We start from the raw sequence: 22,562 nt of genomic DNA on the forward strand, positions 1-22,562 counted from the left end.
GCATTTAACTTCAGTACTCAAAAAATCAAGGTGCCCAAGTTAGTCAATGGATGGAGCTGTCTTCAAAGAACTATTTGTTGACATCTGTCTTGAAGTGGGAAGAATTGCTCTTTGGAGAGACTCTGGAGAGAGCTAAGGTAAGACTTCCCTCTTTCAGAGAGACAATGGATGTTGAAATACATCTGAAGTGTAGTGTCCATTACATAAAGAAGACATAAATGGGTAAATTTTAAAGCTGGAAGGAGAAATTAAGTATTTTCTAGATACACAGTTTTCTTAAATGTTGTTTAGAGGAGAATTGAAGCATATATTCTAGAAAGGCCTCAAATCTTGACCTTAATCTCAGATCCCCTACTTAAAAATGTGTCCCTGCTATTTTGTTTGCACTTCTTTTCGTGCCATTTATTCTCACCAGGTTCTTCTGCATTAGAGTGACAGGCTCTATATTAAAAGCAGTAATATGCCTACATTTAGAAAGCCAGGAATTGAGTTAATTCAATAATAGCCAAGCTTATAGGAACAGCTTATCATAAAACTCAAGACTTCACTGAATAAACATAGCATTTTTCATCAAAATCTGGATGGCTGCTTGGAGAAAGACAATAGAAATGAACCATTCAGGTGAGTATTTAATTTCTTAAGTTGCTATAGAATGAATCAAATTATTCAATGAAGCAAAATGATAATTAGAAAAGTAACACTCTCACAAAAGAAAAAATCTTTTGTTCCTTTTTTTTTTTTTTTCCCCAGTCAGTTCCATTTTTGAAGCCTCACAAATAAAAGAGCACATGCTGAAGACTTACTTTGCTTTAAGTGTCTCCTCTTGGAAATTCCACTGAGGGTCTTCCACTAGCTGCAGTTCTCGTAAAACACTCCCTGGCTTGTAAGCTGCATTGATCACCATGCTGAGAACCTATTGAGAGACAAAACCAACAACACCGACGGGTTTAAAAGTAATCCTTGACCACACTGAATATGATCCCAGGTGCTGCACAGGCGGAGGCAGCTTACAGGTGCCAATTTAGGCCGAAGGCTGCACAGGGTTAGTGCTAGATGCAGTGAGAAGAGGTCCCAGATTGGATCAATGTGCCAAGCATATTGTAGAGGACGCATCAGTCTTATACGGTGACTGCATTAAATGCTGCTAGCTAACCCCCAAAATATCCTGTTAATCAGTAATTTTTCTTTGAGACAGACCCTCTCACCCAAAGCAGATTCCATTCACTGCATCCATAGTGGCTCAATTTAATAAAAAATGTAAATACTTCTGATGGCTCAACCAGGTACAAAGTCATGTGTACCATTACACACTGAACACTGAAGGGGAAATTCACATACTTGAGGCCAGCAATATGCTTAAGCGTCTGAGTGCTGCGTGCCTTGACTGTATTAACAGAATATTAATGAAGTCTACACAAAAAGAGTTTGCAGGAGGTGTGCCTGAAACCCAGTGTGTGTCCACTCTGTGTACAACAAAACACATGCGCCAATCCATTTAATCCAAAGTCTCTGAGAATAAAAATTATTCTTACTATTGGCTCAGGGAATCCAAGCTTGAATAGTCTACACTTGGCCTAAGGAGGTAAATACAAGAAAAACAAACTCTTAACAGCACCAGACCATGCGTTTGAACACTCTGCATTGTATGCACATGAATGACCCCACAGTGAGTCTGGATTGGGTTTGATATAATTTAGCTCTTTACCTAGCGCCTGTTCTTAATTCTTTGGGGGCCTGCAAATGATTTCAGTATGATGAGCGTTAAGTTTCCCCAGCATCCATGAACATGGTTTATCAGAAATGAAAAACTAGGCCATATTGCAAAGAGCAATGTGTTTATGTTTGGGGTTTTTTTTGTTTTTAAATCCAGCAACCTGAGGATTTGCTAGCATTTTGAAAATCTTGTAGGATTAATCATTTTCATGCAAGGGCTTCACTTAATGCTGCAGAGTACCATGTAAAATGGCAGCGGTTTGAGTTGTTTGGCTAGAAGCAAAATCTGATTTATCATTGGGCTCTTGGAAACATTACTCGAATCGCTCTTCAAAAAAATGCAACTAGATACACCTAAAGCAATGACTAATAATAGCACCAACGTCTTATGCTGCTCTGATCATCTCCACATCTCAGAGCACTCTGTGAAGAAGGGCAGGAGCATACTCCCTATCTCACACAAGGGGAAACTACAACACAGATTCACCCACAGCTCTCCAGCTGCTTCCCATCTCATCACACAACCCACTATACTAGTCACTAAGCCATACTGATTCCCAAGAGAAACAAAGAAAGCTTCTGAGTGAGCCCATCCAGTTGCTCACCCACATCTTTTCTTTCCTGCATCTCACCATACAAACTGATGGGGCACTGGCCTCTGACACTGAGACCCGATGTAGGGAAGCCAAAGGTGGGTTTTCAAAATACATCAAGTGCCTGGGTAGCTCCCACGCTCACTCACAACTCATTAGATTATCTTGATTAGAAAATCCAGGGAGGTATTAAACACCTATGCGGGAGCTTGTTGGGAAAGCTCTCCTTAAACACACTTCTACACCCACCCTACTTGCTGGTGGGAAAGCTGGGAGCAGGAAGCAAGCATCTCTTGCTGACCAATTCCCACAAACAGTGCTGTCCTGCTTCTTTATCAGGGTGATGGCATTTGTATGAGTTGTCAAAACAGTGAGGAAATCAGCAAGAAAAGAAAATCCAACCCTGCAAACAACAGTGTCGCTACATCTGGGCATTATCCCAGACACCTAATCAACTCCAGCCCTGCAAAGCCCACAATACCAGGACTTTTCTGAAAGCTGGCTTGTCACCAGCAGGACTCTGTAAACTTCTAAACTCAGTTTAAAAAAAGAGTGTTTTGTAAGAACAATAATTTCCCTTTAAGGGAAGAAAAAATGTTTTGTAAAACCCCTGGCTTTTACTCTCCTTGTATCTTAAATAAGTCACTGGGTTTGGCATTTTACCCTACAGCAGAAGTTCATCACCATGTTAACAGTGTTACCTTCTAACAACATTATCGCTTCGTATTACACACTATTAAACACTAGGGAGAAACAAGAATACTGATTCTTGTGGAAAAATTAACTGTGATTAAAGCAAAAACAGTGAAACCTAGACTAGTTTCCAACTTTCCAGTTTCCAACTTTCTCTGGAGATGGAAAGTTACTTCACCCATATCAGACTGGTCAAATTTTGATCTGATTCACTAAATTCCCTTTGGCTGGAGTGTGACAAGTCTGAGACTTTGATAGTTTATTTCCAGCCCTCTCCATCAGGAATGGTTTAGATGCAGCCAGCAGTGTCTTGGAGCAGAGGGGTGGATTAGACACCACCAGCCTTTGTTGCTATGAATCTATGAAGTTTTATTTTGATACTGCTGAACTTTGGATTTTCAGAGTCAAGTAGGCTGGAATCACATCAGTGATCACACAGCACCACCACAAGCCTCTGCCCAACCTTATAAGCCCCTACATCTTAGCTATAAAGTCTTCCATGTCATAGATTTTCAAGTGCACAAGGGCCCTTTTCTCAGCATGCCTAGACATGCCTGATGCCACTGGGCAGATCAGCACCTCCCATCACAGCTTTCTGGTATTCACATATTTCCCATCTCTTCACCCCTCTTCATTAATGGTCCCAACCCCAGATGAAGCTTTCTCAGGAGGTATCACTGACAAGGCGCAGTTCAAAATATCATTACACCTCTTCTGCTGTTCAAGATCAGTATTCTTGTGAGGAGAAACTCAATTTCCTTCCTCTATCTGAGATGTGAGCCCACATCTCCTACCTAACAGGAGAGACCCTAACTCCCAGGCTAGCCTCAGCCAAGACAATAAAAAGTTATATTATTTTCCATAAAATAATGATGTGTCTGTGACACAGAGAGAGAAGGCAAAAAAAGAGATCTTTTGGATTCTTTCATTAGATGATAAAGCATCTAAAAGTGAGCTTTTGGCATAGTGAAGGTTGTAGCTCTTAAGTGCTGACATGCTTATGACAGTCCATAACATTTCAAAAATACAGATGGCCAGATTCTGAGTTAGAGGAACTACTACAGATGAGCCATAGATGTTAATGAACCTTCACCTAGAAATGTAGTTTATATCTTTCCAGACTACAGAAGGTTTCTGCTATTCCAACACCGTAGCTGACCACTAATGATAATGCTATCAGCCTGGCTCAGTACCTAAGGTTCAGTACAAGCTACTTAATTTTCTGAGCACCATGATTTAATTATGCAAATTTCTCGTAAGTAGTCATGCAGTGCTCCAAAAAATTCAAGTTGCAGAGTGCAATAGCCTTCCTTCACAAGTACTGGCTGATTTCTCCTGTTTGCATCAGTTGGACAGTGACATTACCTTTAAGTCCATTTCCTTTTTAAATAGAGAAAGACCAAAGTGTCATAAAAATAGTAAGAGCTGTAAACAATGAGGCTAATTAATCTTTACAGCATATTTCCCTAAGATATGGTGGGTTATAGATCATTTGAAGTCTTAAAAAGACACCTCATTTTGTTTTACAATGTTGCCGTGGTAAGTTGTTGGCATAGATGGAAGAACTGTTCAGAAGTATTTTTTAGATATTCTGACCTAAGAACTAAATCTAAAGCTGACAATGTGTTTAGTTTAATTTAACTTAAAGTTAGCATTTATTCCATATCTTAGCTACCATACAGTCACTATTTTTCAACCCAGATGCAGTTGTTGGATGACAACAGTGGATGTCTCCGTCATATTTGGCTCCAAGTTTTAACTTCTTTTCCAAACAAGTATCTCAGGAATGAGATAAGATTTGCAGCTGATGTTAAACAACAGGCATTACCATCTCACTTGCCTCTTGGGGTGAAAGAAACCATAATAAAACACTAGTCTCAGAAAAGACTTGTGCTGGCACCAGGAATAATAAACAGCTAGGATTTAAAAATAAGTTTGGCACTAGATAGCACAAGAGTTACTTGTCACTCACCTAAGGCTTTGCATTGATGCAAGGATACATGCACACAAACACACACAGAATTAAAATCAGTATTTTTGATCATACTACCAAATAAGTTGCAATCTCAAGATTTTGCTGGGAAATCTTGTTCAAGGGCTGCCATTCTGAAAGGCACGTTAGCAGTTTCCTCCCTGCGCAGCTCACAACTTCTGAATCAAACACTAGGACAAAGCAATTGGGCAGAAATCAGGGGGATGCAGTAACAAGGCAGAACTCAGCAGAAATCCCTGTTCTGTTGGAAAAGAGGTGCTGCTCAAAAGCAAACCTATCTGTGCTGCTTCTGTCCTGACACCTCGGGTAAGAAGAGCCTAGACTTCTCAAATGGAAAGAGATGCTCCTACTCTATGCCACAAGGGTAGATCCTAACCTTGTTTAATCCAGAGCCAAGCAGTACTGACCCACAGCTATCTCACTCTCAGCATGTGTGATGGTAGCACCAGCTTGCCTGGAGCTGGATCCAGGATGATGCTTCACTTCATCAGCGATGGAGGTAACGAAGGACAAGACCTTGGGAAAAAAGGGCTGAGGAGTATCATGAACGCTAGTTGTGCTGCATTTTTGTTACAACCCTCATGGTTGAGTGTGGAGGAAGGTAGAGGACGGGGGTACTCCCTCAGCACCCAGCCAGGAGCAAGGTCTCCCATCACCTGATGCTAGTGGGGAGAGGACATCTGCTCTCTTGTTGCTTTAGAAGTAATTCAGGCCAGGGAATGGAGTAGGAATTGGTTGTTCAGCTGGTTTAAGTCTGGGGTTTCCATCAGTGCCAAACACAGCAGCATCTCCGTCACGGAGACTGCTGCCCACTGTGAACCGGCTGGCAACTGGCACAGATTTTTAACTAGAGCATCTCTAAAGGCAGTGACTTATGGCTGGAGATGAGGGTGATTTAAAAAGTTCTCACCAGACTGCTATGATTCCATTCTTCCTTCATAGCTGTTGTTTTGAGTTGTCTTTCCCACCCTCCCCCGTGTGTTGCCAAAGTAAAGCCCATGTATAATTTATCTATTCCAGACAAGTTACGCTGATGCATAATTTACAATGGCCTGCAATTTTCCTATATAGTGAGGGAGATAATTATAATGCTTTTGCATTCTCAGGGCCACATCGTCAGTGGGTATAAAGCGAGACAAAGGCATCAAAGCTCAACACTAAGGCTCGGTTTGGAGGGATGGGAACTCTTGTGAGCTCTTCAGCTGTACAGAGCCTTGTGTCTATGGTCTTGGGCTGGAGGAGGTATCTCCTGCATATTCTCACCACTCAGCTCTGCAGTCCTTTTGGGTGCTCTGACAGCTGCTACAGATCTTCACCCCCATGCAGAGATGTCTTCCTTGACACTTCTCGACTTCTCCAGGTGCTGGATACCCCCTGCCCATGGTTCTCTGAGCTGTCAACACCACCTCTCTTATCCTGGCAGCAGCTGATAGGAACCAGGTGTATCTCCCCTACAGCAACACCCTGAATGTCTTCTCTTTACCCTTTCCAGAATTTGGACCCGGTCCCTGCGGCCAGAATGAGCTTAACTTTATCTGCAAAATAACACTGACCAATGCTGGGCTATTGCCATTGTCCTGCTCCCTGGGAAGTCATTCATGTCTCCAAAAGCAAGTTGCCTACATCTCATTGACACTGCTATTTGCCTCTGTAAGGAGGCAGAGCAAGAGAAAACAGGCGTTCTGTAGGACATTCAGGTTGGTTTCCACAATTGGTAGTTAGTCACACTCTTGAGGAATTTGGAGAAGCTGTGTTAGGCTATGCAGGAAAGCCCCAAGATACTAGGGGAGGACCTCGCAGAAGCTTTGCACTACTTATGTTTTCAAAACCCAAATTCCAGGAGGAAAGAAGGAAGAAAAATTAGCATAAGTATTGACTGTGCATGCCTCACGTTTCCCCCATGTTGATTTTTCATTGCCTGTTTTTGAAGCAGCGGCAGATTGCTAACGCTCCCCATCAGCAAGCCACTATGGACTTGCTTTCAAATTTGGCATCTGTCAACTTTTTCTCTAGAACCACTTTATCCTGCTTTCTGCTGAGGGCTATTTTTGACTTGCTTCTCCGAGACCCAAGTGTCCCACCTGCACAGGCAGGTGGATTACTGGGCTCTCTTCATAGCCCAACTTTCAACCATATGAGACAACCAGCAGTACTGTTGTGTACAGAGTAGTGCACATAGGTGATGAGGAAGTGAATGAGGACACAGGAGTCACTCTACACTACAGTACAGAGGTGTTTTCAAAAGTGGTGGGTGATCTGGGAGGAATCTCAACCTTTCAGCTGTTTCTGTTGAAGGCTGGGATTCATCTAATTTCAGACAACTGCAAATATCCTGAGCTGGGCACTGAAGGTATTGAAAATACATCAGACAAACAGAGACCTAGAAGTTCCCCTGCTTTTTCACCCAGGGCAGCAGGAGCTCAGATACGCCCCTGCATCTACATCAAGTGGGATTCATATAGGTGCAGTTCAGAAAGCTGGAATATTTGAATTTCTAGAAGACCCAAGTCAAATTGAAATGATGCTCAAGGCACCAAGAGCACTCTGCTTATCCAACAGTACCATCTTCATGTCCTCTCCCACCTGTAGTCACCTTGCCTCTCATCTGTATATGAACTGTAATCTGCACAGAAAACAATGACGCTTTTTTTTCAAACAGCAAGCACTCAACACTCGGGATTTGGCCCAGAGCAAGCACTGATTTGGTCAGGATGAAGTGAACAGCTGGTGGTGCTCTGCTATCCCTGCAGCATGGGATTAACCCATCCATATTCAGCAAGAGCTGGGCACCCCACAGCTTCCACTCAGCATATTGCACACACCCCTGCTTGTCCTTCTATTCCTGTCCACTTTGGATCCTCGTGGTTTGGGCCCCATCGGATCATGGTCACGCATACAAAGGTGTCACCCACACTGAATCTGCTGGCTCAATGGCATCGTGGATTCTGAGAAACAAGTTGACAGCAACAGTCACAAAGGTCCTCTTTGGGGATGGCTCTGGTCCATTAATTCATTTGCACAGTAGTGACAGTTAGATGAAACTTGGTCCCAACTAACAGAACTATCCATGTTTCAAAAATGTCATCTCTCCCATTAAAACCCCCAATGCATATACCTACCCTCTTTTCCCAGCTTGCACTTTTGACTTATGGAAACCATTGCAGAGCTCCAGGACAATTTTAGATGCCACCTTTTTAAATTCTAGGCCAGGCAACCCATGACCCATGTTTTCCCCTGAAGCCCCCCGCAAAAGATAGTTGAGCCATACCTCTTTGAGGACCAGCACGCACTTGCCAGGCCCGACAGACTGAGGTAGCTCTGCTATTCTGCCTTTGTTTAAATATGGACCTGAGAAGCAGCGGTGGTTGATGTAGAGCTGGGGGCAGCAGTATCTCCCATTGATGGTGCCTGCAAGGAGAAAGTAGCATTGATGTGCGTGTAGCACTTTTGTACAACAAATCAAGGGTGCTTGTTCTTCCTCCTAGACATGGGAAGGAGGGGAGATGAGTAAAGAAGGCACAAAGAAGTCTTCCCTGGGATAGGAGGTGGAGAAACCTTTGCTACTGGAATCCATCCAACATGAGAAAAGCAAGTGCTTTTGATAGCAACTGATTTGGCTGCACACCCTACTGAAAGGAGAATCAGGAAAGGACTTCATTCATAACATGACCCAAGGCTCTTTCATAACTTCCACTGCAGATCGACATGAGCAATTCAGATGAAACTTGCTAGAAAGGGAATATATTAGCTGCCTCTCACAAATACTGAATTGGCTCAGGGAGAAAATTCAGGTGGAGAGTTCTACAAACCCCATTCAGCTACTGTCCAAACCAGTAAGCACTGCAGTGCCAGTCCCCTGACCCAACAAGGCTCTACAGAGCAGTTTACTTTGTCTGGGCTAATTACTCTGTGGTCCTTTATAGCCCATGGACAGAAGTGGGTACTTCTAGATGCAGTTCATGTGCCATCCAAGTGGTTATCCACTTTTTGGTTCTCATACCCAAACAGAGCTTGCTTCTCCCCATTTGACTGTAACGGGACCCTGGGATGTTGGCTCAGATGCCAACCTGTGTCCTGCAGTATACTGAAATAAAGTGAGTTAAATCCTGCCCCTCCTGCTGAGTCTATGCAATTAACTGGATGAATATTGCACGCTCAGAGCCTCCTGCCATTGCTAAAGAGGAGAAAAATTTGCCTTTAGCAGAAGCAGCAGCCCTGCCACACAGTCATGATGCTAACACAGGGACACATTAAGTCCTGGGGTAAGCAATTTCACTGATGCCAATTAAAAAGTCGCATCCATCTTCACCAGGGCTTCATTAGCCCAGCCCTAACATCGTTAGCTGAAATGGGCAAGCTGCAGGGGAACTCCTATACCCCCAGCAAGACATGATGTTCACACGTGGAGGACCAGATCCTCACGTGCTGTACCTCAGAGACTCCTCACACTCTTGGTGGGGTCCACACCACCTCACACCCTCTGAGGATGTGGTCCCGTCTCCCCACCCGTATGACACAGTCCCTTTTTGGGGTCATCCCCCTCCATACAGGCAATGAGTCCTTGAAATAAGGATCCTGCTGGTGCTGAGCAGCCTTACCTGTTGTGTCTGGCTGAGGAACTGGGCAGAGGTCATGAGGTATTTTCTCAACAGGCACTGTGGATGGTAACCTGTTAAACAGCAATTCAGTGTATTTAATAGTGTCAGACAGTGCAAAGGAGCAGAACCAGCCTTCAGGCTGGACCAAGAGCACCTGCCTGGAGCAAGGAATGGAGATACCTCAAACGCAACCCTCCTTCCACATGGTTTATGCCCAGGGCCAGCATACTGCAGAAGGAGGAGTCAGATCCACCCCTCCTCCAAAAATAAACTCTGGTCTGTGAGCTTTAGCCCTTCAGGCTGCAATTATTCACACTTAAATCCCTTAAATTCTAGTTTCTAGAAACTGCAAGGGCTAGATAGAGAAATGTCCTCCTGGTACGTGTTCGACTTCCATAAGTATCCCTTACTGGCCATCAGACACTGGCTACACAGTCCCAGCTAGTAAAATATTTCTATTGCAAAGACTTTCTTGTATGTCTACAAATATTTTAGATTTAAAAGAATCCCCTTGCAGACTCTGCTGCAGTATCTGGGCAGTAGTTAGTAAAGTCACTCAGCTGCTGTGTATTATCTCCCCTGGAAAACCTGATGCATCCCTGTAAAAATATCACCTTAAATAATAAAAACTTACTGCTTTTCTGGTTGGACAACTGCAATTCTTCTCTTCCTTCGCACTGCAAAAATGAAGCAAGGAAGAAAAAAATAGTTTTGCACCCTTCTGTCCTATAAAGTATACCCATAACGCATAAAAAGCTGTATAAATGCGCTGACTATAAAATGACTTCTAACACAATGAAATGGTACTTAATTACTATCGCCATCTTTTCTTGGTATTTTTAAGTAAGTCACTACATCATTAAAACCTACTTTAAAGATGTAATAATACATTTAATCTTTCCTCTGGAATGCTAATATCGTGTTTTATGGGATCAGTATGAAGAAAAATTAAAATAAAAACACAAATATTTTTCCGTACAGAAACACATATGGATAAGATTACATTTTACAAGCATGATTACCTCCAACATAATTTATCCCTAGCTATAAATTGCAATAAGGCTGCATAATGTTGCCATAGCAGTATTCTCCCAAATTAGGCCCCGGCTGCCTGATTTTTAGCTTAAGCATATTTAACTCTTCAAAAGGGTTGACACATTTTAAAATTTGCCTTTCAGATGTTAATTAATATAAACAGAGAGGCTAATTTTTCATCTGGTGGCTTGAGATCTGGTTGGATAGTTTCTGTGAGGAACAGGAGAACACCACCAAGCCACAGAGCACTCATGAACTGCCTTCAAATGCAAATGGAAGGTTAAGAAACTGGTCTTAATATGCACTGGAGGCAGGACAAAACACTAAAGGTTTAATTGTGCTGGGAGAGATTTAAATTAAACACTAGGGAAATCTCTAAGCTGATAAGGGCAGTGAAATAAAGGGATAAATACCCTGCGAAGGGGCAGAAACTCCATCACTGGAGGCCTGCAAACATTTCTCAATTTAGATGAAGCAGGTTCTGTTTCAGATGGGGAGCACCTGGATGGCCTCTTTATGTCCACTCCCCCCCTATATTTTATGGGGGTTTTTTCCAATTTGTGGTCCTGTGTCCCTAATTCACTCAGCTGCCTGAGTGAACTTGGCTCAGCGCAACGAAACCTGGTTTCACTCCGACAACCCCACTGCAAACCCACAAGCCACACTCTGCAATTCCCAAACCACGTAACGGCCTTTCCCAGTGCAAACAATCCCATTTTTAGGCAGACCGATCACACAGGCAAGTAAAAAATTGCATAACACCAGTGTTGTGGAGACTGGTCACTAATTTGATTTATTACTATTTATTAAAGTGCACTTACAGCCTAGTTACCAGTCTGCTAGTTAGATTGGTAGTTTCAAGAACTGGAATACAGGCATAAGACAAATTCCCTGATAAATCCGTGATGTAATATCTATGCTGTTTGAGGTTTCCATGTACTTACAAACAGCTTTATGTGGTGGAGTTAGGTTATAAGCATTTGCTTCACACCAGCCAACGGGAAAAATGTCCATAGACTCTACATCAACTATGTACTCTGGAGAGGGCATCTGTAAACCTATAAACACAAATTTATAATGTAATTTAGACACGGGAATACCAAGCTCAGAGCCATTCGAGCATTCATCATGAACCAAGGGAAGCAAATGATGGAACACATAAAAATAAATCTGCTCCCCTGCATCAAAATCAGGCATCATTTCATCTTCAATTTTGCACAGACAGTATGATAAGGCTGTTGCCTTTACAGTGCAATGTGATTCCAGAGAAAACCCTCATTAAGAGCACTTTAAGAGTGTACAGTGAAGCAGCCAGAAGTAAGGTTAAACAGGCATGACTTTCCCCAACAAGACAGCCTAATTGCCCCCTTGGTGTTTTGTAGAGTTGCACAAGGAAGGTAGCAGAAGGCCAGCCAGGTGCTTGCTCTTACTGGTAAGAGAGTGTTAACAGGATGGTAGCTGATGTGACAGGCCTTTATGCCCCAATGCCCACCACCCCACCACCACCTGCCTCCCCCAGAGTTTTTTTGTGTAGTTCTGCCCTTGAACCACTGGTTTTAAGGGTTGGAGATGGCCACTCTTCTGTCTACAGGTGCCACAAATTCTCCTAGGGCTCCTCACTACAACATGACCTGATCACCCAACAGGGGAAAGGCAGTATAGAAACCTCAAGTGGGACAGATGTGCTATGATCTCTGGCATAACAGATGCCAAATTCCCACTGAAAAATCTCTAGTTAAAGCAAATCTCTTCCAGTTTGGTTATTATGTCTCCTTTAGACTACACTCTCCTGTCTTGGTTTATGTGGGTTGCACTCAAAGCCCACTGCAGCAAATGGAAACATTCCCACTGAGATCTTTTGAAAACAGCTCTGGGTCCTGAGTCAAGACACCATTTAATTACTCCAAGTCAAGTCTGTCTGCACTGGCACAGCCTGGCCAGCAAGTTGACCCCCTCTGCCATTTCCACCTTAGGTCCTAGAGCTCCAGCACCAGCATGAGATGATCTCCCAATAAAAGAGACCAAAGGATCAGCAACTTCCCCTGCAGCATCCTCACCTTTGCATCTGTTACAGCATCTTTGCCTCCTGCTTAATGCAGCAGTGTTTGACTGTGCACAGCTAGATGACTACGGGGAACTTCCCACTAATGAATGTTCATCAAGGGCTTGCAGTGTAATTGAAACAGTAATTGAACTTTGTGATAGGAATGGCATCGAGGCCGAGACACAGCATTTGGATCAATCTTGTCTCTAGTAATAAACTTGCTGCATTTTGAGAGAGTATGGTTGTATGAAAACCCAAAGGAAGCTGGAAAATAGGTGCGGGTGCTCACATTGCTGGAGGAAATAATTAAACAAATGAAATCATGATGTCTGCATAGATTCATGGATGTCTTCATGGTATTCCTCTGAGCCCTGCATCATGTTCACAGATCATACAATGAAGATACAGGCTCTATTCACCAGCGTACTGGGAAGGGAAGAGGATGATGGGATGAAGGCACATGATAGAGGACACAACCTACTCATATGAGAAGCTGATCCTCAATGCGAGGTCTCAGCAGCTGGCATTCCCTGCACAACCATTCCCCTCCACAAGGAAATACCAAGAGGTCACTGTTCAGTTTGAACCTGACAGAAGCTGGGGCAAAACATTTTCACCTAATGCCACAACTCAAGCCAAGAAAGTGATGTGAGAAGTCAGTGGCAAGACATGCATGAAATGAGCAAGCCATAGATCAAACCTTAAAACAGAGCAAGAGATCAACAGTCCCCACTGAAATTTCACCAGATCTGGGAAAATCCACTATTTTCATTACTGTAACTGTTCTACAGCATTGTTCTGACCCAGTAAACAGATCAAATGTACTTTCCTGCTTGTAAACAACAGTAAGTGTGCCAGGAAAATTTTGTTTTTAATGTTTACAGCTGCAGCCACCCTGCTGAGCAAGGAAGCACCGTAACGTCTGTTCTCCTGCAACACCGCTACTCCTCTTGTAAGCCATATTCACAGCTACTCCGTCCTGCCTGGCACTGCTTCCTCCCTCTGGCAACTGATAACCCTGCCTTCCATTTCTGACATCTTACTGCTTCGTTTGGCCTCACTCATGTAAGTGGAAAACAGCTTGTTTGAGACTCATTAGTTTCATTTGCTGCATTTTATGCTGCCATCTTCTCAGACTAAGAAATGTCCATGAGATTTTAGAGGTTAAATGGAAAAGAAGAGAACAGGGAGATTGGAGATAAGGTGAGGAAAACTTTCATCTCTTGCTATGAATCTTACAGGATGGGCAGAATAGAGCAGCAACTCTAGAAAACTCTCAAAGGGAAAATTATGGAAAACCTCCCTGGAGAAGTGATTAACAAAAGGGTGTTCCTTAAATTCCTAGGCTGTGCAGAGAGTGTACATTATTACTTGTATAAATTCACACCAGAAAGCTTCAGCTTTAAAATCTAAAATGAACCAGTAAAAATTAACAATGCAGATGATGAGTAATAAAGTAGCAGAAAGTGATGGGATGCGCACAGCCTCGGATCAGCCCTATGCTTCTTTTCCACCACAGGGGAACGATACTGCTGCTCATTAAATGCTCGCCCTGAAGTTTACAGAGTTTTGCTACTGTACAAAGCGTGATTTATTAAGCAATGTTCCCTCATGTCTAACTCGACACTGCTTAACTACTGCGTCCTGTTTTATGGCTGCAGTTTAGGCTGTCAAACAGCGAAACTGGGAGGGCAACAATGAAAGCTTCAGACGTGCCCATGATAAATGGTGGGACCCGAGGTCTTCAGCAATGGGCTCCCATGGTAGTTGGGGAGTCTTGCTGCTACCGGAACATAAATAATCAGTTAGAAACAATAGTGTATTAATGGAGTCAAAAAAACATGCCACAGTTCAAGCCACATTTATTTTACAACTCTGCAAGCAGGGTTTTGTGTTTTTTTTAATGCCTAGTTTTAGCCTAACACTGTGCATACTGTCATCATGTATTTCAACAGCGGCAAAGATTTCTTTTTTATTTTTGCAGTCTTTTGCATCTTTTGCTTTTACTACAGATCATTCTATTCCTGGTATTGAGATATAAAACAAGCATAAAGCTCTATATATCAGAACTCAAAAGACAAGGAGATGCACACAGGGTTTTTATGACAAGTTGTAAAAAACATCCTTTAAGAAATTAAGAAAAGAGTAAAAGCAGGGAGAAAGAGATGAGGGAGGGGAGCAAGGTGGGAGTGTGTGGCCTTCTCCCTGCCTTTATCCAGGGTCTCAGAGGATTAGTTGATTTAAAGACCCAAGCACTTCCTATTCACTATAAGGGGCAAGAGTTTAGTGAACACTGAGTCGTTTTGGAAGTACTACAGCTTAGGGAAAAAACAACAAAAGGATTCCCAAACCCCATAAAATCTGCATATAAAAGTGAAGGCACCTGACCATTTGAAAAAAAGGAGTTGCCAAAATGGGCCAGGTTCCTTGACCAGATGGGTGTAAACTCAACAACAGCCTTAGTGAGAACTGAATTTCAAACAAGCATTAATTCCAGCTCTTTAACAAAAATACTTGTCCGTGTCCAGACAAGGCTTCAGATGAGCTTTTGCTACCTCGAGTCAGAAGGCAACTCTAACCTGGAACCCAGCACAAGCTTCGTTTCTCCCCATCCCTTCTTCCTCCAGGAGACTGGGATACCAACAACATGCACTGCTCCCTGAGCTGCAGAAAATGACTGCGCCTTGCCTTCCTCCCAGCTCACTACGACAACATGCCATTGTATCTCTTGGAGTTGTGAGCATATGATGGCCATGGTGAGGCCATATATTGCCCAAGTTTTATGGACCTAAGTAAAAAAAAAAAAGGAAAGGAAGGAGGGAGAGGAAGGAGGGAGAGGAAGGAGGGAGAGGAAGGAGGCAGAGGAAGGAGGGAGAGGAAGGGGATCCCATGAGACCGTGCTGGGAATCACAGTGGAAGTCTCAGCCGCACAAGTGAGGCAAACATCCATTCCCAGGATAGAGGTCTATCATAATGGTGGTGAGGAGGTTTCTGTCATCAATGGAGATCACACTGATAGAGTCCACATGGATGTGAGGGTGGAAGGTCTTCTGGCTCCCTCAGGGAGAGGGCAGGGAAAGATAATTCTTTATAACATATTATTGGTCAATGCGTATAAAAACAAAAGGCTGGACAAAGCAGTTTTGTGCAGAGGATTAAGTACTCTCTTAATTTTGTCCTTGAGTGAACCAGACAAACACAAGAAGCCTTTACAGCACATACCTTCAAGATGAAGCCACATTAACCGTCCTTTAACTGAGGTGATAGAAGCGACACATATCTCTGCAGGGTTCCTGGGGTTCACTGCTTCCAGCTTCATGTTCTTAGTAAAGCCACGGCTGAAGGATGTCTGAAAGAGTCAAGGACCAACACTGAAGCATGCAGCCCTGCATGACTTTAGTTATTCTGTACACTGGAAAGTATAAATTTAGCATGGTTTGCTTTTCACTGGAAGAGCAGGATACGCAGAAGAACACAAAGGCATACGACTCAAAACAGAGCTGCCCTGGACACACATATGAAAAAACAATGATGGGAACAAATCAGGAAGCAATATATTTCATGGTTTACTCCAATCCCTAATTCTCAGAGACTGGGAGGAGGTTACTCCACACCAGCTCTGAGTATATTTGAGTGCTTGCTAGTGATGCATTTGCTGGCCACTGTTGGTGACAAGATACTACACAGAGAGTTCTCAGATCTGGTGCGCTTGAGAATGTCTCACCTTGCTAGGAGAAACCTTCTAAAGTAAATAACCCATCTTGCCTGAGACCAGAGAACCTTCACACATTTAGTTGCCCAGGCTGACTGAGGCTGGAGAAATCTGAGGAACCTATTCAAGTACGTTTTTCTCCATGGAGCATTTTAGGCTCAATGTACAAGGTCCTTCTCTGTAGACTTCAGGTACATAAGTTCATGGGTTGCAGGTAGGTGTAGATGGAGCCAGGCCAGGTATTACAGCAACAATCCCCAAACGAGCAGTCATCATCCCAAATAAGAAACGTCGGACCAAAATGTGGGTTCATGATCTTGCAAGAATGCAGCATCCCCTATTGTACTAAGGGCTTGGGACCCTGTGAGAAGCTGCAGTTCAAGTCATTCAGGTACCACTGCTGCAGGCTAATGTGTGCCTTGGCAAACTGCTTCTGAGGTTGGCCTGGCCATGTGGTAGCAGCAGGCTGTTGACCAGTCCCTCCTGCTCCTGCAAGAGCCAGGATGGCTCAGTCCTAACATAATAAACCACAGCTCCTGTTTGTAGCTGTTGCAGGTGATCCCAAGTGCAGAGGGATCCCAAGACCCTAAAACCTTCTCCAAAACCTTCCCCACAAGCTGAACCTCATGCTACTCCTCACCCACTGTCATCCTTACCCTCTGTCCCTTTCAGTGTCCCTTCTCCTTTCATTTAAGCTCAATCCCTTCCCAACATCCCCACCACTACTATCCCTAAAAACACACTGATGCACACCTATCGCCATGCCATGGCTTCTTTTCTTTGCATTTTCCTCCCCTCTGTCCCACCCATTCTGCACCAGTTCAGCTGTGAGCGCTTGTATGTCTCTGTTGGCACACACTAGCACAAAAAGGTTCCCCCACTTGGCTGACATTTTGGCTAATAATAATTACAACGGGTAATCATTGTCACTGACTCAAAATTACACCAATCTCTCTTCCAGCAAGTGGAAGCCAGACTCAAATTCAATCCTTCTGCTATTTGTACAGCACCTAGCACAATGGACAATTCACCTCAAACAATCACTGGGAGCTCTTTGTGAGGCTAAAAACTTCTGGATTTGGTCTCTTTTTTTTTTTTTTTTTTTCATCAAGAAGACTTCCAAGAACGTGCTGCTAGTCTCAAACATTGCTTGGACCGTTGCAAGCCTTGCTCAGCACACAGATCAGCCTCACTCTCTAAAAGCTGCCAATGGCCATGACTGCGGAAAAGCAGGGTGAGTTTGTTTAAATGCCTTTTATGTTGCCTAACAAGGAAACGTCATTTATCATCACACCGGCTCCTTTCATTGCAATTCGGTGCTGGAGGCTAATTTATACAGAATCAATGGCAAAACAGTTAGCTGGGAGTTTATTTTACTAAGCATTCGGTCATGTCAATCCATTTCATAACTGCCTCTCCTTGTTAAATATCCCCCCCCGGGGAAACAGTTACAGCATATCCACTTCCAACACCACATCTGGCTGCACTAGGTGGAAGATGTGCTTGCAATACAGCTTCTATCAAAGAGACGCTCACGGCCACAAAACAAATGGACCGACCTGCCAGGGAGGTTGCACAAGCGACAACAGCAAGATTACATCTCTCTGCAGAGAGCTGTGTTATCGAGAATGAAAGAATAACAGACACATGTTCATTTGATGAATGTTTCCTTAAAAAAAAAAAAAAAAAAGGAAAAAAAGTGCTCAGACCTGATTTAATCTTTGGAGGATATTACATAGAGACTATCCTGAAGGCTGTCAGTGTTGAGATCCATTACTTGACAAAACGAAGAGATATAAAGGGAGAGGGACTTGCAGAAGAGAAGAAATGCAACAACTGTCCCACTCTATTAGTGCAATTGTCCAGCTTCACTTGGCGCTTTCAGAAATTTTAGCTTAAAGTCCTCTGAGGCAGAGGGTTTTGCATTGGATAGCACAATAAATGGGGCAAAGAAATCCTAACTGTGATTTGATTCCCAGGTCAAACTCTGTTGATGATACAGGCCCTCTGAATTCATCAACAGAAAGTGTTCAAATTAATCTAGTCACCATCAAAAGGCTGTCCTTGGGCCACCACAGATGAGGAAGGCCACTTCACAGCCTCCAACATGCCATGCAAAACCACGACTGGTGTCTTGTGAGATGATCTCAATTCTGCTTTTCATAAACATCCTGTCCCCCAGTCTCATGACTGCTGAGTACAGTGAAAAGCTATGTAACTCCCAGAGGAACCTGCTTGTCCACTGTTCACAACACCGCTTTATTTTGCAAACCCTTCTGTGCTCATTTTAGGTGCCACAATGTTTTCAGTTATTCATTGGATCTCAGCTTCCATCAATTGATGGGAGCATGAAGAAGAGCACCAGCTTATTGGAAAAGCCAGAAGGCTACATCTGCCTTTCACCAAGCGACGAACACCTCTTGGATCAAGCCACGTCAAACTGCCATTGCCATAAAACAGCCTGCAAAAGACTATTTCCAAAGCTCTGAATCTTGATGGCCTCCAGCTTAACGATATACTGCTCACTCTCACATCGCTGTTGCTGTATCAAGAAGCCCATTAACTATCCCAAAGTCCCCAGCATCCATGTGGGTTAATCACTCTTCTCACATTCTAAGCTCAACAGTTTCAGCCTTAGCTTTTAAATGCATTTGTTTTGGTTAAATGTGTCCCCCTGGGAACCAGAGAACACAACCAAAATGTGAAGAGGACCAGATGACATAATGCATTTTTTTTTAACCCAGTTTATTTTTTTTAATAGCACTTGAATTACTTGCAATGGCCAGTTGAGATCTCTCTTGTGCTAGGTGCTGTACAAAATCAGAGAGGAGAAGAGCAGGAATTCTAAATGAATCAAATACAAGAGTAAGATAAGATTTTTTTCTCTTTTAAGGATGGAGACCTGAAACACTTCTCCAGCTTCCTTCCTAAGACAGACTTATGGCGGTCTGGGGGAACCTCCCAAAGCCTTGCTGCAGCTTTTCTGTGCAAGCTATTTTGTTTCACATGGATCAACAGGAGCGACAGAAAGGCAAGAGAACTTACGTTTCTAAAGCACAAGTGAGGCGCTGCCTCCGCTCCACACTGCTTCTGGTAGTCTGCCCAGTCAAAGTCCTGGCCAGAGTAACCTGCAGGATGACAAAACAGAAAGTGCCATCAGCCACTGCTTCACATCAGACAGAGAGCACAAAATGGGCCCCAAGCAGATGACCATTTGTGTCTCAGCATCCCATCCCACCTCAGTGGACTGCGCACTATCAGCAGGCAAGTTCTCTGGATGCCTGTTTATACACCATGAGAGCCAATGCCAAAGCTTCTCCAGCCCCCACTCACACACCTTCTGCATTTTGCTTTCAGAACTCCAGGTCTCAAAATAGTAATAAAACATATTTATTTTCTTTATTTTCCTTTTCTTGAGAGCATCTCCCAGGCTTTAATAAACCCGTAACTACCAAGAAGTGCTACTGTTCCCAGCTTCCAGGTAGGGCTAGTCATGGACTTCTTTCTCCTTTCTTTAGGTATCTAGAAGATGGGTTTATGGAGCTGGACATCAGGGGTCCCTCAGCAGTGGACAGGGAGAGGATCAGCACAATCAGAAGCTGATCCATCCTCTCTTTTGAAGCATGAGATAAATTCTCCTCTCTCTTCAGTGATATGGATGTACCTCCGTGACTGACTTCCCATCACCTCAGTGTATGTGAGCTGAATCTCATCATAGCAAGCATGTTATCCAAAGCTGTATAGAAATCTGGAGCAGAGCAGGAAAATGAACACAGATTTCCCAGCTCCCAGACTAAAGTCTCAGCAACTAGATGATCCCTTCAGCCTCTGCTTCTGGGGAAAAAGGGAAGCAACACTGATTTATATGAGCATCTCTCAAATAGTCCCATCACACAGAGACAAAACAAATCTCTGCTCATCCATTCTTCTTACCTGGCTATTTAGGCAATAAACTCTTGAGATGGAGAGGGGAGATTTATTTGCTTTTTGGGTTTTTTTTTTTTTTTTGGGGGGGGGGTTGTCTGCCTCTTAGTCTATATTTTTTACAGTGCTTGAAACCAATGAGCACTAATCCTGACCAGGGCCCTGTGACAATACTGTTGATACTCTAATAACATTATTGCAGAACTACTCTCACTAGAAAGTTTCAGGAGTCACCTAAAGGCACAATTCTCCCCTCAGTCTCCCTGCCTGGCATCTCAGCCTGGCCTCATTTCACAGAACATCCCTTAATGCCTTTTCATTGATAGTCAAAAAGGGGCAGTCAAGATCAGATGGGAATGAATCATTTATGACAATAAAAATTGTGAATTTTTTTGTAGGCAAGAAAAGACTGGAATACTGAGTGGAGTCACCTACCAGTCACCTAGATCCAAAAAAGGAGGTAAAATTTTTGAAAAGGAAGTCCCAAGCATCCTACTAAGATGCAAGTATCTAGAAGATGAACTTCTAATCCTAACGATTGCATACATGACAAACAAATTAATGAGATAAAGCCTTGAGCAGAGAGGGTCCTAAGATGCCTGTCTCTGTGGGGCATGAAAGTACATAATAATTGGAAAGCTAGAAATAAACATGCACAGGGAAGTAAAAAAGGACAATTACTTATAGAGAATGTTCATTATTCATACAAAAAAAAAAAAATCCTTGCACTGTTTTCCCATACATTAACAACCAATTTCTGCAGAAGTATTTTCTTTCTGCTTCTTCTCTATCTCCTTTTTTTTCCTCCAGTTATTTGTTTGCCAGATACTTTTCAGCTTCATAAAATGAAATGGAAAACAGGAGGAGAAGTGCACATCACTTCACGTCAGAAGGGGATTCATCTGATTGCAGACAGATGTTTGCAGTGGAGATGCCTATAGCTGCGCCTGTCACCCTGACTTCCCTCAAAAGTCAACAGACAAATAGGTAGATCTAGAGGTCATCTGTCTGTCCTCCTGCAGAAGGAGGAGATTCCCCCTGTGAAAGTCCTTCTCACTGTCCGTGGACTCCAGAAGGAGTTGGGTGATGGGCTCAGCCACAGCATGGTTGTATACATTAAATAACCAGGGTCCACCCCAGTTGCCAGAGCACATTGCCTTCAGGGACCCAAAAGCCTGTCCACACCCTGCACGTTCTCTCATCTCCAATTCAAACTCCTTGTGGACAGGTTCTAAATCTTAACTGCGAGCTACACAACGTCTTGGCAGAGTTGATGGAAAAGTCACATTGACAAGGTTTCAGTGAGGTATGAAAACTTGACTGTGTTGTCACTGCACAACCACCTGTTGGCTTGGCCTTGCAACACTGAGATCGCTGGGAGACCTTCTGCTGTAGACTTCAGCAGGAACAAGACCTGAGAAGGCAGTTAGCGAGTTTGCCATAACTCACTTCAGAAGCCCAACGAGGATAACTCCAAGAGGAGCATACTCAGGAATTGGCTTCAAACAAGCCTGGACCTGTATATGACCTTTCATGGAGCATCATGATATAAGCTACCTCCCTTAGCACATAGGGAGGCACCATGTACCCAGTACCTCCATTAGCACATGGCATTCACATACTGTTATCCTGTAAGGCTCAGCCCAAGTAATAACATTCAGAGCTTTGCTTGCATGATTCAGCTGCTGCTCCTCAAACACGTAAAACCTCATTGTGTTTGCTATCTCAATTCCCAGCATGGAAGAGCCCAGCAGTCTAATCAGAAGCAAATATAACAATACAAATGTACTGGAGGCTTTGGAAGTGGCATTTCCTTAGTAAGCCTTACAACTAGAAGCGCTACTGAAATGTTTTTCCCCCTCTTAATAGCTCATAAAAAGGAACAATGGTTGTTACTCTAAAGGGAAGTGGTCTATAAATCCAGCTCTAATAAATATAAACAGCACTTGTTCAATGTTTATACAGCAGCAGTAAATGGGTATTCATTTTTGGCACTGTACAGGAAAATACTGCTCTCTATTTCTAGTAGCAAATGTTTGCACCTCCTGTTCATGACTCATCTACTGTATGTTTGGCTTCAACAAAGGCCTGATAGGCAAAAAGGCAAGAGAATGGATATCAGACAAATAAAGGGCTCTGAACCCAAATACCCCAACCTGGCACGCTCTTCTGATGAAATAAAATCAGTTAATTTGAAAATTAGAAAACCTCCTTGTCAACCATAAATTAACCAAAAAACCCAAGCCCAGAATACAGC

General features: G+C 43.3%; 1 protein-coding gene across 3 annotated transcripts in view; it reads right to left on the minus strand.

Moving 5' to 3' along the window:
* The window catches only part of SFMBT2 (Scm like with four mbt domains 2), a 115,306-nt gene that overhangs the window by 16,495 nt on the left and 76,249 nt on the right, over window positions 1–22,562 (minus strand). For all 3 annotated transcript variants that reach the window (XM_075760773.1, XM_075760693.1, XM_075760858.1), the window contains 7 exons: window positions 19,427–19,509; window positions 15,892–16,018; window positions 11,570–11,683; window positions 10,225–10,267; window positions 9,591–9,661; window positions 8,261–8,400; window positions 804–913 (listed from right to left, as the gene is read on the minus strand). In XM_075760773.1, the coding sequence (XP_075616888.1) occupies window positions 804–913; window positions 8,261–8,400; window positions 9,591–9,661; window positions 10,225–10,267; window positions 11,570–11,683; window positions 15,892–16,018; window positions 19,427–19,509 (688 nt within the window). The remainder of the gene's footprint in view (window positions 1–803; window positions 914–8,260; window positions 8,401–9,590; window positions 9,662–10,224; window positions 10,268–11,569; window positions 11,684–15,891; window positions 16,019–19,426; window positions 19,510–22,562) is intronic.

The sequence above is a fragment of the Balearica regulorum genome, chromosome 1 (assembly GCF_011004875.1).
Source record: "Balearica regulorum gibbericeps isolate bBalReg1 chromosome 1, bBalReg1.pri, whole genome shotgun sequence".
NCBI classification, from domain to species: domain Eukaryota; kingdom Metazoa; phylum Chordata; class Aves; order Gruiformes; family Gruidae; genus Balearica; species Balearica regulorum.